At 35.4% G+C, this 15762-nt stretch overlaps 1 protein-coding gene across 3 annotated transcripts in view; it reads left to right on the forward strand.

The window, feature by feature from the left end:
• The window catches only part of LOC126355378 (glutaminase kidney isoform, mitochondrial), a 136074-nt gene that overhangs the window by 36150 nt on the left and 84162 nt on the right, over nucleotides 1–15762 (forward strand). Inside the window, exons 3-4 of one of the 3 annotated variants that reach the window (XM_050005676.1) lie at nucleotides 4667–4705; nucleotides 8045–8144. In XM_050005676.1, coding sequence (XP_049861633.1) covers nucleotides 4667–4705; nucleotides 8045–8144 — 139 coding nt within the window. Of the gene's footprint in view, nucleotides 1–4056; nucleotides 4217–4666; nucleotides 4706–8044; nucleotides 8145–15762 lie in introns of those variants that run through there. The other 2 variants (XM_050005691.1, XM_050005683.1) reach the window with 2 other exon arrangements.

Genomic DNA, 15762 nt, shown 5'->3' on the forward strand with positions numbered 1-15762 from the left:
CAAGTTGGCATGTCTTTTCTTGTTTGCAATCATGTTCTTAATTTTTGGCTTTCATCACTACTCATTTTCTTTTCATCCTTTTTGTACATGTTTACAGAATTAGATGTGATTTTTGTTGTGATAAAAGGAAAAATTATATTAAATTGTAATTGTTCCTTATTTTTATTTTGCAGTATCTTTAATGAATTCAGATAATTATCCTAGCTTTTATCTTTGAGTATATTTGACAATGTGAGGTACATTATAAGATTTTTTGTCATTCTTGCTTATGTCTGAATTGAATACACAACAGTTTTTGCTCATATCACCACTTAAATTTGAAATGGAACTGAAACAGTGTCCACTTCAGTACTTTAATTTGCTGTGAGGATGGTAAATGACGTGCAGCAGATTGTGTAAGTGATCTTAATCTACAATGAGAAATAGAAACAGCCACTCAGTAGAAACATGTGTTAAGGAAATGGGAAACAGAATGGGGAAGAAGGAAGTTGAGGACAAAGATAAATTTAAAAAAAAGATAGATAGATAGATAGATAGATAGATAGATACATACATACATACAAGGACAAAGAAAGATGTATGAATGAAAGAATACACAGTCACAAATAAATGTATATGGATATGGAAAAGAAGGAAAGGTGGATCTCAGTGGCAATGAAAGGAGGAGGATATATGAATATTTAAAATTATGAGTTGAATACTGTAGACTGAAGTGATAAATGATACTAGGAAAAAACTGAGCCTTAATGAGCATCAGAAGACAATTTTGTGGGAGAAAGCATATGATGATTTTTCAAACACTGATGCTGAGCTGTGGCATAACATGTCATATGACATGATATTTTCTTTATTTTGTTTGTTATACTGATTGTAGAATTGGCAGACTGAAACTTGTAACTGTGCCATTAATTGTATCTGGGTAGTAAGAGCATTGCCTGGAAACACATGAATCTGGTTTTGAGTCCTGCAACAGTTTTAATTTCCCAAAACATTTCATTTTGTCAAACACTCCACTTTAGAGCATAAAATTCATTCTAGGAACAACTCTTAGGTTGTGACTTAGTCATCCTCTGCCATACCTTTTGTCTCAAGGATTAATTCAGCGGAATGTGGAATGTAGGAGAAAACTACCTGCAGACTGAAACTTTGAGCCAGGCTTATACCATTGTGTAGCAGAGTCAGTTAACTGCTTCTGTTCCATAGATGATTCTCCTTAAAAATGGTAGCCAGAACAAAGTGTAGTTGCATGAGAAGGACTAAAAAAGAATGCTAACACTAATCATATATATATATATATATATATATATATATATATATATATATATATATATATATAAAACAGAAAGAAACTTCCACATGGGAAAAATATATTAAAAACAAAGATTCCAAGACTTACCAAGCGGGAAAGCGCCGGCAGACAGGCACATGAACAAAACACACAAACACACACACAGAATTACGAGCTTTCGCAACTGGCAGTTGCTTCGTCAGGAAGGAAGGAAGGAGAGGGAAAAATGAAAGGATGTGGGTTTTAAGGGAGAGGGTAAGGAGTCATTCCAATCCCGGGAGCGGAAAGACTTCCCTTAGGGGAAAAAAAGGACAGGTGTACACTCGCACACACACACACACACACACACACACACACACACACACACACACACACATATCCATCTGCACATACACAGACACATATATTACAAATTGACTCATTCCACATAATTTTGATAAAAGAATGATTCAAATGATCTATGTAACATGTACCTGAAGACTAGCAGACCAGGCTATTCATTTATGTGACAGCACATATTACAAATTGACTCATTCCACATAATTTTGATAAAAGAATGATTCAAATGATCTATGTAACATGTACCTGATGGCTAGCAGACCAGGCTATTCATTTATGTGACAGCATGTTTGAATATTTGTAGTGGGAAACTGCCAGAGATACCTGTAACAGCAGCATGCAAATTTATATTACAGAAAATGCGACAAATGAAATTAACTTTTGTGACTCTTCTTTTATACACTCTTGATTCAAAAATGTATGGTATTACTAATGAAAGTAGCCTGATTCTGGAAGACTTCAGAATTATTTCAGTTTTCAGTAAGGAATGCCAACCCTTCTCCCTACATCATTCTGTGGGGAGAAGGGTAGGGGGGATAGGGAAGGTGGGGGAGATAGAGAAGAGAGAGAGAGAGAGAGAGAGAGAGAGAGAGAGAGAGAGAGAGAGAGAGAGAGTAGGGGGAGGAAAGGAGGAATGTTCGTGGAATTGAAACTGTAGAAATAGATTTGAAGCTATGAAGATGTAATACCTGTAACATAAGATTCTGTTCAGAATTTGCAACTGAGTTAGCCCCTCTCTTAGCCAGTACTGATTCCTAAAACAAAAGACTGCACTCTGTGTTTGGAAGAAATATAGGCCACATCGGTCTACAAGCAGGGGAGCAAAAGGTGATCTACAAAACAACCATGTCATGTCCTTGACATCCATTTGTTGCAGAATCATAGAAGATATTCTGAGATGTGGGATTTCTAAAACAGAGTGACCTCCTCCATGCCAACCAACATGGATTCCAAAAAAATTGCTCGTGTGGAACCCAACTCACACTTTTCTCACATACTGTATCCATGGATCAAGGCAGTCACGTAGATACAGTATTTCTTGACTTCCAAAAACCATTTGGCTCAGCTCAGTACAACAACAATGCTTATTTAAAAAAGTACAATCATGTGGTGTACCAAAAGAAATTTGTATCTGGAATGGGCTCTGAGAGAAGCAATGAAGATTATGGTGCCAATACTACTTGGTAAATTTTTGCAACAGTGATAGTTTTTTAAAATTATACTGGGTTTCAGTGTTATATCTGGCATCATGACTGAACTTTTTTGACTCATTTTCATTGAGATTCAATTTTTTACTAATAAAATGTGTGGGAGAGAATATGTATTGGGGAGCAAGTATAAGTATTTCAACTGCCTCAACAGTCTGTAGCAAAGCAATGCTTACTCTACATATGATTATTATGATGGTTTTCTTTAACAATGAGTAAGCGGTTTTCCCAGAAAAGATTCCATACGACATTACAGAGTGAAAACATTGTATTTTTCCTTTTGTGCCACAAGCAAAACAGAATGCTATGAAATAAATGACAGAAATATGCACTTCATCATCCAAGAGATGACACAGTGTTTCATTATCCTCACAAATACATTTCATTATTTTCTCCCACTATAGCTACAGCACAATAATGATTGCACCTTATTGGACAATACGCGAGTTTCTGTTTCTCTTTACAAGTCAGAACAGTATCCTGCAGGCTAGGAGCTGCCTGATACCAAAAGAAATGTTTTTGTGTGCTAGACTCATTATATGAGCTTGTGCCAACAATGTCCTTCAGCTGACGTGTGGTGCCATCCTGTACTGGAGCTCTCTCACTGAACCAACAAAAACATGTTTATTCTGTGTGTTCTTAAGTGTTCATGGCTGAAGGTAATCCATATTATACTTCACAGGAAATCCATCATTATTTTAAGAGGTAGCAAGAGCTGAAATAATGTAGGCCTGTATCACAACTACAATATTTGAAAAAAAAAAAAAAAAAAAAAAAATAGAACTAAAATTTTGTCAACATACACCCTAACAGTGCTTTCTTGTGCACAGTCAAACAAATAAGGACTGTCATGAACAGTCATTAAACCATGTAACATACATGTGTGTGTGTGAATAACTAACTGAATTATTATTTTTAGCTCTTGAAACAAATATATAAATCTCTCAGTCATAGAAAATATTTGAGTATATTACTTTTTGTATATGTAGTATGTGAATAGTATAAATTAATGTATCATATTTTATAATATAGAATCTCTTGTACCACATACAAGTTGGAGAACATTCCATAAGTTCAAATAAGATATAAGGGGCACAAGCTGTGTGGAGACAGATGCTCTAAAAACGTGGACAAACATGTTTGTGTACTGGCATTTTAGCAGGAGCAAAACAGATATTTCCAGACATACTCGAGTCAGTATCTTTAAAGCCTTACTCCAGCTAGCACCTACAGCTTGCCAGTTCCATAAGTTACAACCATCTGGTGTGACTTGGGCACAATCATCTGAAATAGAATATTTGTGGAGGGCATTTGAATAAACCATGGGCGGACACACTAATGGATCAGACCGCTTTGTGAAATTACTTGCTCGGTTTCTTAGGTAATGAAAGACTTTTGGTAGTTGTAAGAAGCAGGTTTGTAGTTAATAAGGTGTATTTCACTATGTACCATTTTAACCATGCATTTCCCACCAAACAAAGTAAGTACAAAGGAGAATGGAAGTATGTTTTTGACCTTATATGATGTGTGCTGTCAGGTTTGGTTTACAGTCCTATTTCAGTAGACAATAATCATAGCACGTGAGTGACAGAAGTAACTAATTATATATAAAGGCCAACCCCTGTGTTCTGTTCTGTCCTGTTTAGAACACTGATCAATTCTTAGAATGCATCATTGCAAAAAATACTAGCTTTTAAACAGGTTACTGGTTCTCTATCACTGTTAAAATTTCCTTAAAGTTAATAACACAGTAATGTTAAAACATAATTGTATCTTTTTATGCTTCTATTAATAATAATATTTTGTTTCCCATGTATCTAACACTCTCTAGAGGATTGTCTTTCATCCATGATACCAGTTACATCTATATGTAAGTAAAAAAATAATTGTAAAAGATATGTGTTGGTATAAAAGTGAGCCTTTCTAGACAGCTTCCAGCATGTTTTAAATAGCATTCAAAATATTAACTCTTCTGCATAGTGTCATTTGCAGTAGAAGTCTGTGTGTAAGTAAAAAGTTGATGACACAGAAACAAAAACAGGTGTTGGTGTTAGAGTTTCTAGATATTTTTCAGCATGTCAGACTGTTGTAACAGAACATTAGCAATTGTACATAGATTTTCAGTTTCAGCCACCTTCTGAGTGACAAGTAAATTATTAAAAATGTATTAAGATGTTTGACGATGACTTTCTGGCCAGTTCTCTGCATGTTAGATCGTAGTCACTATATTAAATGTTATACATAGATTTTTAGTTGCAAGAGATGACTCTAAGTAAAGAATAAGAACAGCCTTTAAACATACAACTTTATGCATGTTATATTACTTTTGTAAAAATCAGCTGTGTGTGATGATCTTTTAATTTCCAGTAGACATAGCATTTGAGAAACAGAGAGTACTGTACAAAGTTATTGTTAATTCAGATGTTGGCACCAGAATAAAAGAACCAAAACAATTTAATGTTAGTGTTTTAATTTCAGAAGTTTAATATTTTTGGTTCTTCACCTTGAAATAATTTATTACAAACTCAAACAGTGTTAGTGGCAATTTATTTCCTTTGCTGTTATCTGTTTCTTTTTTAGCAGATAATTTTTTTTATAGCCAGCATGTCATAGATGTTTCATGCTAAGTAATGCTTGTACACATGTTACTGCTATTTTAATTATCATTTTAAAAGACAAGAACAATATCTAAAATTATTCACAGAGAGTGGTCAGTAATGCAGTTATCATTTCTTATGATATTAGCCTAAAGAATATTAATATTTTAAAATTAAAAATTTCTTGCGTAAAGTGTAATCAGTCAACTATATTATTTAGTGAACATTTAAATCTTTTGAATGACTCTGTGATTTATTATGATATAATGTACAGTTGTCCTCAACTTAAAGGTCGGTTGAAACACTGCATGGTTTTACAGGGCAAAGTCTCACTAAACATGGTATGCTATTATCTTTTTCCAACACTGGAAATGACTGACACAACTAGTTATAGGGAACCTAAAGCTTAATTTCACCCCAAACCACAAAACCACAGTATCTATGATACAACTGTACTTTATCCTTAATTTTTCACTGGGAATCTGTTGGCATATTTTAGAAATACAATGATTTTGGAAAAAAAGTAAAATTTTTATTTACAAAACTTTAAAACAACTTGATAGTGACTTCTCAAAGATATTTCAGGTTTTCAAACAATGGAAATTCCAGGATGGCCATATAGTGGAGATGCTGAGTCGCAGATAGGCACAACAAAAAGACAAATAAATAAAGCTTTCGGCCATTAAGGGCTTCGTCAACAGTAGATGTTGATACATAAAAACACACACACACACACACACACACACACACACACACACACACACACACACACACACACACGACCGCAGTCTCAGTTGCCTGAGACTGCGGTCTTGCGTGGGAGTAGCATTTTCACGCACACATGCACGCACCGTGTGTGTGTGTGTGTGTGTGTGTGTGTGTGTGTGTGTGTGTGTGTGTGTGTGTGTGTGTGTGTTTTATGTATCTACATCTATTGTTGATGAAGGCCTTAATGGCTGAAAGCCTTATTTATTTGTGACAGTCTTTTTGTTGTACCTTTCTGCGACTGAGCATCTCCGCTATACTGTGAGTAGCAACTTTATTTTTCATAAGATCAATACTTCTGATTTTGTTCTTTACTTTTTTTGTTTTTGTTTCATAACCTATTTTCCGTTATTCCTCTTGAGTTATGTTAAACATAAAGTGCACTTTTGAGATAAGTTTATTTATTATCATTTTCATTACTTGTGCTACATGTTAGCATCTTCTGCAACTATGACCTTAACCTGCTTCTCCAAACTACAGGTATTTATGTTGATCCTGTTTTATGCAACTTCACATAGTAAATTGGCAAAAACTCTCTTTCAATAACCAGTTAAATCAATTTCTCATTGATTTAAATAACAGAAAAACATGTAATTGTTGCATAAGTGAAATAAAACCACATACTACCCATATTTCACCTGTAATCATTCTGTTGCCATAGTCAGAAACATTAGGCATAACATGCAAAAAGCCCTAGAACTTCTCAATGTGTCATACTAAGACAGTCCTACTGTCACGGCATTTAATGACTGAAACATGGCTGTTTCAGCTAATTCAGACATTTAAGCAGACCTGCATTCTGAATGGTGTGGATGTTAGGAAAGTTCTTTATTGCCAGTGACCTCTTTTGTGTCAATCTTTCTATGTTTCAGAAATAATACAGCAGCTGCAGGAATGTTACAATAGATTTTTTTTTTTTTTGGGGGGGGGGGGGGGGGGGGCAAAAAATCTATTGAACCTTCCTGATGCCTCTGTATTATTTTTTGTACTGTATTTTTTGGGGTAAAAAATCTATTGTAGCCTTCCTGCTGCCCTTAAAACCATGGCCATATCTGCTTTGTTTGAAACTTCCCACTCCTATTGTTAATACATTCTTCCTCAATTTTTCTGTTACGTGCTACACAGAAAATATAACATTGAATGTTAATTTCTTTTCAGTTTTTAACATTTTTCCTCAGTTTATATGAATGTTACTAGTCCATGTTGTTGCTGAGACTTCTATATGTTCATCTTCTCCATTCCTTTCATTTCTTTGTGAGGTAATGGAGGAAAATAATGTATAAATTAGATTTTTTAAGAAAATAAAGTACCAGTAGATGTAATTTTTTGAAATCTTGTTAGCAGGTGAATTCACAACATGCGTCAATTCATCATTAAAGCTATAAAGCACAAAGATTGTATGAATCCATAACAGTTTCTCAGTTTTATAATAGGTTCATAATTTGAATTTTATGAGTAAAATATGTTAAAAATCCATTTTACCCCATTCTTGCACTGTGCAAGAAGACAGACAGACAGACAGAGGAAGGGGGGGGGGGATGTCAGGATATTGTGATTCAATTTCATTGGATTTATTTATAGTGCCAGAGCTCTCTGAAGTCAGATGCATGATGCATCTTTGATTGGTGTCAAGTGAGTAGTGGTGTAACAGACAGATATGAAAGCTATTGGTTTAAGTTAATATGAACTTGTTCTTGGCCTATATTAGATGTGACATGATCAATATAAGATGGCATGCTTGTAAGTTACATAATTCAGGATGATGGACAAGGTATCACTCAGTCTCTGAGTTGTTGCTGTAGAGGACACATGGATATACGTGATTTCATACAGGACTGTCTTTGCAGTGCTCGTGACCAGGATCAAGCAAAAAATGCTGAAGATGTTCTCTTTGACATGTTCAAGAGTGAAGAAAATGACCTGCTTCCAATTGGAAAATTCCTTGCTGTAAGTACTCAAAACTTGGCATATTCTTCACTCATATTGTTTTACATTTCTTAAAGAAGGCTTTTAGTGTTTACTTTTCACAGACAAAAATGAAAGAAAAATGCAGCCACTTTTGCGACTCTTAAACATAAGTTTGTGTGTTGGTTCTTGCCAAAAATAATGATATAGTGCATGTTGGGATACTATATGTTAGCTAGAATACGTTATTCTTATTGAAATTTAATTACACTATTTAACTTTTTATGGTTTACTCACATGTAAAGCACACTAAATGTGTTTAACTTTACCATCTTAAATTTAATTTATACACACAACTTTTTCTCAGTTGAAACCACTGCTGATATTGGTTGTGGACTAAATATTAAAGTACAAGACATAAAACAGACATGTTTCAATTTCAGTTTGACGATATTGGAAAAGTTCTACTATTTCTCACTGTATGCTGAATAATACATATCTGTGGAATTAAAATATTTTGACTTGATTACCACATACTTCAGATATCAACGCTACACCTTTAGATGAATCTTTCACCTATTAGTGCAATGTACTCTGATACGAATAAACTGTGATGACATATACAAATGATGTGCTACATGAGGACTTGAACATAGGTCCTTGTCTTTTCCAATGTGATTCAATTGTTAGCATGAGCTGCTTTAATATGGGTAATAAACAAATAACGTAGACTTTAATATTGTTATCCATTTTCAGTAAATTGTACTGAATGCTACCGAGTTACAACAAAAAATAGTCCTGTACCAATTTAGCACCTAATACTGCAACTGTTTCTTTTCTTAAGTTCAAGTACACCCAGTAAATAGTTTGAACTGAGCTGCTGTTTGCGTAGGTAATTTCATCTGCAGCAGGGCAGTACCCCTAGCTGCCACTATTACCCGGTACGATTAATGTGTGCATTGGCAGTTAATTGTCTGGTAACAGACATATTATTATCAGATATCTACTCAAAGCAGCAAAGATAATTAACAGATGCTGAATAAACATCAGTTGGAGCAAACTTGACTGACCTACAACTTTTTTTAAGTAATGGGGTACAAGTAAATAAGAATCAAATGAATCTGCAATTGCGACTAAGGACTACTGTCAGCTGTAGAACAGAATGATGCCAATGAAAATTTGTGCCAGACGAGGACTCAAACCTGATTTTCTGTGGGTGGCCGCCTTTCCATTTGGCTATCCATGCATGACTCATGGCCAAAACCAAATTCCATATGTTGTCAGCCATGCGTCGACAACCTGAACTCGTACATCCATTATGTTTTATTCCCATACAGGTCAGACATTGAACTTGAAAGTAGCTTGCCCAGTTTTGGCAGATAAATATGATATTGCAATGCTTGTGTTATTCTGATTACAGCGCATGCATGCCAAACGGATCTTTGCATCGTAACCAGAATAACACACGCATCACAATATCATATTTATCTGCCGATAATAGGCAAGTGACATTCAACTACAATGTCTGACCTGTATAGGAAGATACATAATGGATGTACAAGTTCAGGTTGTAGACATGTGGTTGACGATATATGAAGGTTTGGGTCCAGCCATGAGTTGTTCATGGATAGCCAAATGGCAAGGCGACCACTTGTGCTAAGAGCGAAATCAAGGTTCAAGTCCCGGTCCAGCACAAATTTTCATTGTTGTCACTCCATTCTACAACTGACAGTAGTCCTTATTCACAAATTCATTTGATGTATTTCATAATGGCTGTGGTCACTGCAATGCCTGTTCCTTTGGACATGCATTCATCATCATCATAATACACAGCATGCATGCATGTCCAAAGAAACTTCCCATTGTAAGCAGAATACATGGCCACTGCAATATCATATAAATAAGATAGAAGTAAGTGAGAGGTACAATAGTGTTATATGTGATGCAGGCTGGAGGGAGAAAATCACACAAACTGTAAGAAAACCTTAGTAAATAACATTATTGTTTCTGAGATTCAGCTCTGTTTTGTTAACTTGAGTTAACTCAGTCCCAGTTGTGGTTTGGTATATAAAGGCTTATTTTTTTCTCTCGTATGTTAGTATCATCATATAGGTGACATACTATGGTTTTAAGTTTTATATGTAGTGTCAACAAATTTTGCTCACATCATGGGAAATCTGGTAATGAATAATATACACCTTTTTAAAAATAAGATATTGCATTGCAATGAACTGAAGGTATCCTGCCAGGTCTCCTGATTTAAATCCTCTGGACTTTTTTCTTTGGGGATGCATTAAAGACGTTGTCTATCGCAATATTCCAACAACTCTGGTGGACATGCAGGAATGTATCATTCTTGCTTGTAATTCTCTTCAGCAGGCAACACTGGAAGCAGTAAATAATTCTTTCATCCAATGAGTGTACCAGTGTATTGATGTCCTGTGTCACCACTTTCAGCACCTTTGAATGTTCTACTCCTGGGAAATGATGCAGGAGAGTCAAAGTCAATTTTTTGTTATGGTTTTACTTGGTTTTCATTTGTTTTCTGACAACTCCAGCAAATGGACGAGTTCGTGCTCCTTGACTCCAAGTCAATGTTGTGTTATGTAATTAATAACATTGTGTTTCAGTGAGTGGTAAACTGTGATACATTTTTTAATATGTCTTTAGGAGAGGAAATGAATTCCAAATAACAAATACAGGGTTCCATTTAAAAAAAGTCATACCGCTGTTCATATCTTCGTAAAAACCAAAGCTACAATGAAGGCAGTCACGCTGATTGATGTCCTCCTGATGGCTAAAGAACATATGCCTGAAACATTTTGTAATTTGCATCTGGAAAAACAGTTATTTAATGTGGTAAAGATAAATGGGACACCCTGTATATACAATTTACATCAATATTAACCACTCCCTGTCCTATTCCATTCATATTCCACTCAAAAGATTATATGGCATCATTCATAACTTCAGGTCTTTAATCTTTTTCTTGCGATTCTTAAACAAAATAGTTTCAATGGAGACAGTAGAATTATTGCACTGTCTAACTTGAATATTGTTCATCTACTGTTTGTGCACCAAGGCATCATGAGAACAATGTCACCCTCCTTCCAATGATTCCCTCATAATTTACCCGAGTATTCATGTAACATTTTGACAAAGGCTCTGCTAATCAGTCATAATCCCAGTAGCATACATCTGAATTCTTTCACTATATATTGTGAGCCATACCTGTTAGATGCCAACTTTTGAAGCAGCATTCCACTATAGACCACACTAATTTCTCATCTACAGTTTCCTTAATAGATGCTTTACACTTTACCAGTATCCTTCAATAAATGAAATTTTCCATTCAGTGTCCCCCACTACTGATTCCACTAGTTTATTCCATTTTGCATCATTTTGTAGTATTACCTCAAGGTTTTAGAACAATGTGATTAGCTCTTGAAGATTACAGCTAATGTTGTAATAAGATTATTTCTTTTTTGCGGGCATTGCCTTTCATTTATCCATCTTTCAAGACAGCTGCCAAGCAGTAGACCAAGTGGAAATACCTTGTAAGTCAGTATGTATTTCTTTTTTTTATTATCTACTGACAAAAGCTGTCTGTAGACAACAATGAACAATCTAAGAATGCTACTCACCATATCTGATAATTTATTATATGTATGATGAGAACACTGGTGCTCTTATTACATTTTCATGGACACATCAGGTATTACTTTTGTTTCTGTTGAATATTTGTCTTCCAGTTTAGTTACCAGTCCACAATGTGGAATATCTTATAGAAATTGAAGAAGACTGAATCCAATTCTTCATTTGAATGCTACTGTATGTACGTGATGTCAAGTGTGTAACAAATGAGTTGTGTTTCACATAAGTACTATTTCATGAAACCACTATGCTTCTTTGAAGGAAGCTACTTCTTGCAAGTAATTACATTATATTAGACTTTAGAATGACAGAGGACTCTGCTATGGGCGAATGTTAGGAATATTGGTCGGCAATTCTGTGCATCCATTCCTTTATGTCTCTTATAAACACAGGTTACAGACACCTTTCCACTTTTGGGACTGTTTTCTTCACAAGAGATTTTTGGGAAAAATAAACTAATAAAGTATTTAATTCCTCAGTGTATACAATTTTCAATTTAAGGATCATCAAGTATGACTGAATTTTTAAAGTGTAATATATTTTTTTAGACTGCTGCATTTGTCTTGTGTTTTGTCACCAATATAATCAAAGATAGATTGGATGAAAAGAGTGAATGTATTCAACAACTCTACATGAGATATAAGTTCCTGGAACTTCCTGAAAGATATTTTGCCAATGACTTTACACCTAACTCTTCTTAAAGATATGTGTGTTGCTGTTAAGTCTTCTCTGTCAGACTCGTGACATTTTATTTTGAGGTGAGAGTGTTACAATTTATTTCTGTAGCTTTCTCTGTATGATACTGATATAAAAAAGTAAGCATTGTCATATTTTATTACCTCACTTGATATATATAGTGCACTTTATTATTTATTTGAGCTTTGACCATAATTTGTCAGAATTGACCTAAATATTCCCATTTTGTCTTTTAAGTAGGGTACTACCAATTATCAAACACAAATACTCTCCCTACCTTCCTCAAATACTCCTCATTAATTGCCTTCTCCAAGATGATTTTGTTGATTAGATATGTTTGCAGCTGTAAGATCTAAAATATTTGTCTCTTAGGTAGGCTGTCTGACTAGTTAATCTAGTTGTCCTTATTGCCAATGAAGTGTGTGTTGTGTTCCACTCAGTACTAGACAAATTAAAATGACCCTTACTACTACCATATATTTGAAGTATTCCCAGGGTACTGAAATTAGGCTGTTTAAAAATGAAACTATACTAATGTGTCTGAATCTGCATTGGAAATCACAACCTATCTTTCTATTTCCTATCATTACTAAAAATTCTAGAAGTTGAAGATCAACAATTTTATTCCTCTTTCTGTTTTTTTTCTTTTTTTTTTAACAATGACATGTCAGCTGTGTAAACTGTTTTAGACATCAGCAAAGTACAATAAATTATCCCAAAACAGGCTAATGTAGGTTAGTTTTTTAATGTAATACAGAGACACAGTTTATAACTGCTTGGTTTTCCAATTATAGTTCTTGAACCATCTTGCATCCTCAAAAGTTCTCCTCTTGGTGAAATCTGAAGAACATAGCAAATGTAGGAGTACAACCCAAGATACTGTACTTGGTGGTCATGTGTGCATGAGATGTGATTTTGTGTGTGCGTGTGTGTGTGTGTGTGTGTGTGTGTGTGTGTGTGTGTGTGTGTGTGTGTGTGTGTAAGTGTAAGAGTAAATTAGGCAGTCACTAACAAGTCTCTAACAATTGTAAGCAAATTGAACATGACTATTAGAAGTCATTAATATTGACTTTTCTTTGTTTTATCTTGATCATCGATTACATTTTTATTTACAGTTGGAAACATCTAAATTTACAGGTGACATATGATGTAGTACATACAAATTTATTGGCAAAATGCAACATATGAGATGTTGTTGTTGTTGTTGTCTTCAGTCCTGAGACTGGTTTGATGCAGCTCTCCATGCTACTCTATCCTGTGCAAGCTTCATCTCCCAGTACCTACTGCAACCTACATCCTTCTGAATCTGCTTAGTGTATTCATCTCTTGGTCTCCCTTTACAATTTTTACCTTCCACACTGCCCTCCAATGCTAAATTTGTGATCCCTTGATGCCTCAAAACATGTCCTACCAACCAATTCCTTCTTCTAGTCAAGTTGTGCCACAAACTTCTCTTCTCCCCAATCCTATTCAATACCTCCTCATTAGTTACGTGATCTATCCACCTTATCTTCAGCATTCTTCTGTAGCACCACATTTCGAAAGCTTCTATCCTCTTCTTGTCCAAACTAGTTATCGTCCATGTTTCACATCCATACATGGCTACACTCCATACAAATACTTTCAGAAAAGACTTCCTCACACTTAAATCTATATTCGATGTTAACAAATTTCTCTTCTTCAGAAACACTTTCCTTGCCATTGCCAGTCTATATTTTATATCCTCTCTACTTCGACCATCATCAGTTATTTTACTTCCTAAATAGCAAAACTCTTTTACTACTTTAAGTGTCTCATTTCCTAATCTAATTCCCTCAGCATCACCCGATTTAATTTGACTACATTCCATTATCCACCGTTTTGCTTTTGTTGATGTTCATCTTATATCCTCCTTTAAAGACACTGTCCATTCCGTTCAACTGCTCTTCCAAGTCCTTTGCCGTCTCTGACAGAATTACAATGTCATTGGCGAACCTCAAAGTTTTTACTTCTTCTCCATGAATTTTAATACCTACTCCAGATTTTTCTTTTGTTTCCTTTACTGCTTGCTCAATATACAGATTGAATAACATCGAGGAGAGACTACAACCCTGTCTCACTCCTTTCCCAACCACTGCTTCCCTTTCATGCACCTCGACTCTTATGACTGCCATCTGGTTCCTGTACAAATTGTAAATAGCCTTTCGCTCCCTGTATTTTACCCCTGCCACCTTTAGAATTTGAAAGAGAGTATTCCAGTCAACATTGTCAAAAGCTTTCTCTAAGTCTACAAATGCTAGAAACGTAGGTTTGCCTTTCCTTAATCTTTCTTCTAAGATAAGTCATAAGGTAAGTATTGCCACACGTGTTCCAGTATTTCTACGGAATCCAAACTGATCTTCCCCGAGGTCAGCTGCTACTAGTTTTTCCATTTGTCTGTAAAGAATTCATGTTAGTATTTTGCAGCTGTGACGTATTAAACTGATAGTTCGGTAATTTTCACATCTGTCAACACCTGCTTTCTTTGGGATTGGAATTATTATATTCTTCTTGAAGTCTGAGGGTATTTCGCCTGTCCCATACATCTTGCTCACCAGCTGGTAGAGTTTTGTCATGACTGGCTCTCCCAAGGCCGTCAGTAGTTCTAATGGAATGTTGTCTACTCCGGGGGCCTTGTTTCGGCTCAGGTCTTTCACTGCTCTGTCAAACTATTTATGCAGTATCGTATCTCCCATTTCGTCTTCATCTACATCCTCTTCCATTTCCATAATATTGTCCTCAAGTACGTCGCTCTTGTATAAACCTTCTATATACTCCTTCCACCTTTCTACCTTCCCTTCTTTGCTTAGAACTGGGTTGCCATCTGAGTTCTTGATATTCATACACGTGGTTCTCTTCTGTCCAAAGGTCTCTTTATTTTTCCTGTAGGCAGTATCTATCTTACCCCTAGTGAGATAATCTTCTACATCCTTACATTTGTCCTCTAGCCATCCCAGCTTAGCCATTTTGCACTTCCTGTCGATCTCATTTTTGAGACGTTTGTATTCCTTTTTGCCTGCTTCATTTACTGCATTTTTATATTTTCTCCTTTCATCAATTAAATTCAATATTTCTTCTGTTACCCAAGGATTTCTAGCAGCCCTCGTCTTTTTACCTACTTTATCCTCTGCTGCCTTCACTACTTCATCCCTCAGAGCTACCCATTCTTCTTCTACTGTGTTTCTTTCCCCCATTCCTGTCAATTGTTCCCTTATACTCTCCTTGAAACTCTGTACAACCTCTGGTTCTTTCAGTTTATCCAGATCCCATCTCCTTAAATTCCCACCTTTTT

The sequence above is a fragment of the Schistocerca gregaria genome, chromosome 1 (genome assembly GCF_023897955.1).
Source record: "Schistocerca gregaria isolate iqSchGreg1 chromosome 1, iqSchGreg1.2, whole genome shotgun sequence".
In the NCBI taxonomy this organism is placed as follows: domain Eukaryota; kingdom Metazoa; phylum Arthropoda; class Insecta; order Orthoptera; family Acrididae; genus Schistocerca; species Schistocerca gregaria.